The sequence below is a fragment of the Trichinella spiralis genome, assembly GCF_000181795.1.
Source record: "Trichinella spiralis strain ISS 195 chromosome Unknown Scfld4500, whole genome shotgun sequence".
NCBI lineage: Eukaryota > Metazoa > Nematoda > Enoplea > Trichinellida > Trichinellidae > Trichinella > Trichinella spiralis.
The window spans coordinates 1-1,600 of NW_003531439.1; the positions used below are offsets into that span (position 1 = coordinate 1).

A 1,600-nucleotide genomic window follows, 5' to 3' on the forward strand; every position below is an offset into this window, starting at 1 on the left:
GATGACAATTATATTTTTCTGAAAATAAGGCAAAAATATTAACAAACAACAAAATAATTAAATTTCAAATGACAATCGAAATGCTCACTTTCAATCTTTGCAATATTTCGCCTAAAGTTAACACTGAACGATCACCTCCAATGTAAGTTGTGTTCGGAAGCAGAAATTCACGATTCAAATCTTTTTCAGCTAAAACAACAAACAACAATCTCATTACTTTTCAAAAAAAGTTTTATCAGTAATGATTTTCATCAACACTCAACAACAACAGCAACAACAACAAAAAACATACCATGCGCAATTAAATATAACAATTATCTTTTAAAATGCATGTCAATTCTATGTTACAGAATCAAAATTAATTGACTTTTTCAAAATGAATAATTGCAAACTAAAAAACAATTTTTATCACAAATTTAAATAAAATACCAAATCATTTCATAAATATTTTCTTTCTGTACATTTGTTCAAAATATCATGTAGAAAAAAATTTTGAATATGTATTAAAATAAGCAAAACAACAAAAGTACAATGACAATTTTTAAATTTCCACTACACAGTAAGTGAAATTTGATTATTATTACTGTCAATTTGAACTATCACAAAAAAAAGCAGTATACGGAAAATATTTCAATAAATAAAGCAAGTAAATATTTCTCTTCACAAAAGCTGTTCAAAAACGCTTCGATATTTCTCATCTGCCACATAATAATAAATAAATTCAATGAGACAGACCCAATTGTGTCAATAAAGATAATTTTAAAGTTCACTTGATAATTTATTAATTATGATCTGTTTTACACCTTTGCTACGTTTTTTGTTCCTTTAACAAAGTGTTTCTCCTTCCACTTCACCGAGAGCAATTACACCTAATCTTCAAATCAATTTTAACAAATAATTAAAATTCCATTACTGAAAAAATTGTTTTCAACAAGGTAAAACATTTGCTAACACTAAGCAAACTTGATAGAAGAAAACAAATTTAAAGCAAACTTGAAAGATATGAACCGGATGAAAAACTTTTTTCCTGAAATCGTTACGTCAGAGCAAATAATATAAAAACCAAAAATATTGTTGTTTTCTTTACAATTTCATGATATACTTACATTTTTGCAATCTCATAAATTACAATAAACAAAAAACATTAGAAATATCTGAATTCTTAAATTACTGCCTTACCTTCCATTATTACTGTTTATGAATTGATGAAATAATATTTTTACTCAAATTATAAGTTGATAACTCCAATTCCGGTGCTACCGTATCGTCCAAATCTGCTTTGTTGATGCCCAATGGATCCAAATCGGCAATGTGGTGCCCTCTAGTCTAAAAGTATAATATAAAAAGTTTTATAAAAAATAATAAATCTGAAATACTAAAATCATCACCTGATAACTTTTGATTAATTGTTGCACTTTAGCGTGATCGGATATAGTGTTAGTATCTATAGAAGCCACATGATGACTAAGTGCCGACAAAGATGGTGGAGGATAATAAGCATCGCCAGGTTGCATTCCTGCTTCGACGCTTCGAAAAAACGCATCCCAACTCTTGAAACACATTTTCAAAAATTAATAAATAATAACCATAATAATAAATA

At 27.4% G+C, this 1,600-nt stretch overlaps 1 protein-coding gene across 1 annotated transcript; it reads right to left on the minus strand.

Moving 5' to 3' along the window:
* Window positions 1-1,188: 1,188 nt before the first annotated feature.
* Window positions 1,189-1,562, minus strand: Tsp_13612 (conserved hypothetical protein). The gene is made up of 2 exons (XM_003367303.1): window positions 1,389-1,562; window positions 1,189-1,326 (listed from the first exon to the last, which is right to left on the minus strand). The coding sequence occupies exons 1-2, from the start codon at window positions 1,560-1,562 to the stop codon at window positions 1,189-1,191; spliced, it is 312 nt and encodes a 103-aa protein (XP_003367351.1).
* Window positions 1,563-1,600: the final 38 nt, after the last annotated feature.

Bases quoted from the DNA above. Each gene is read 5' to 3' on its own strand.
- Tsp_13612 (XM_003367303.1), bottom strand. From the start codon at position 1,562: ATGTGTTTCAAGAGTTGGGATGCGTTTTTTCGAAGCGTCGAAGCAGGA. The intron at 1,327-1,388 runs GTGATGATTTTA...TTATACTTTTAG, and splicing joins AATTAATCAAAAGTTATCAG to ACTAGAGGGCACCACATTGC.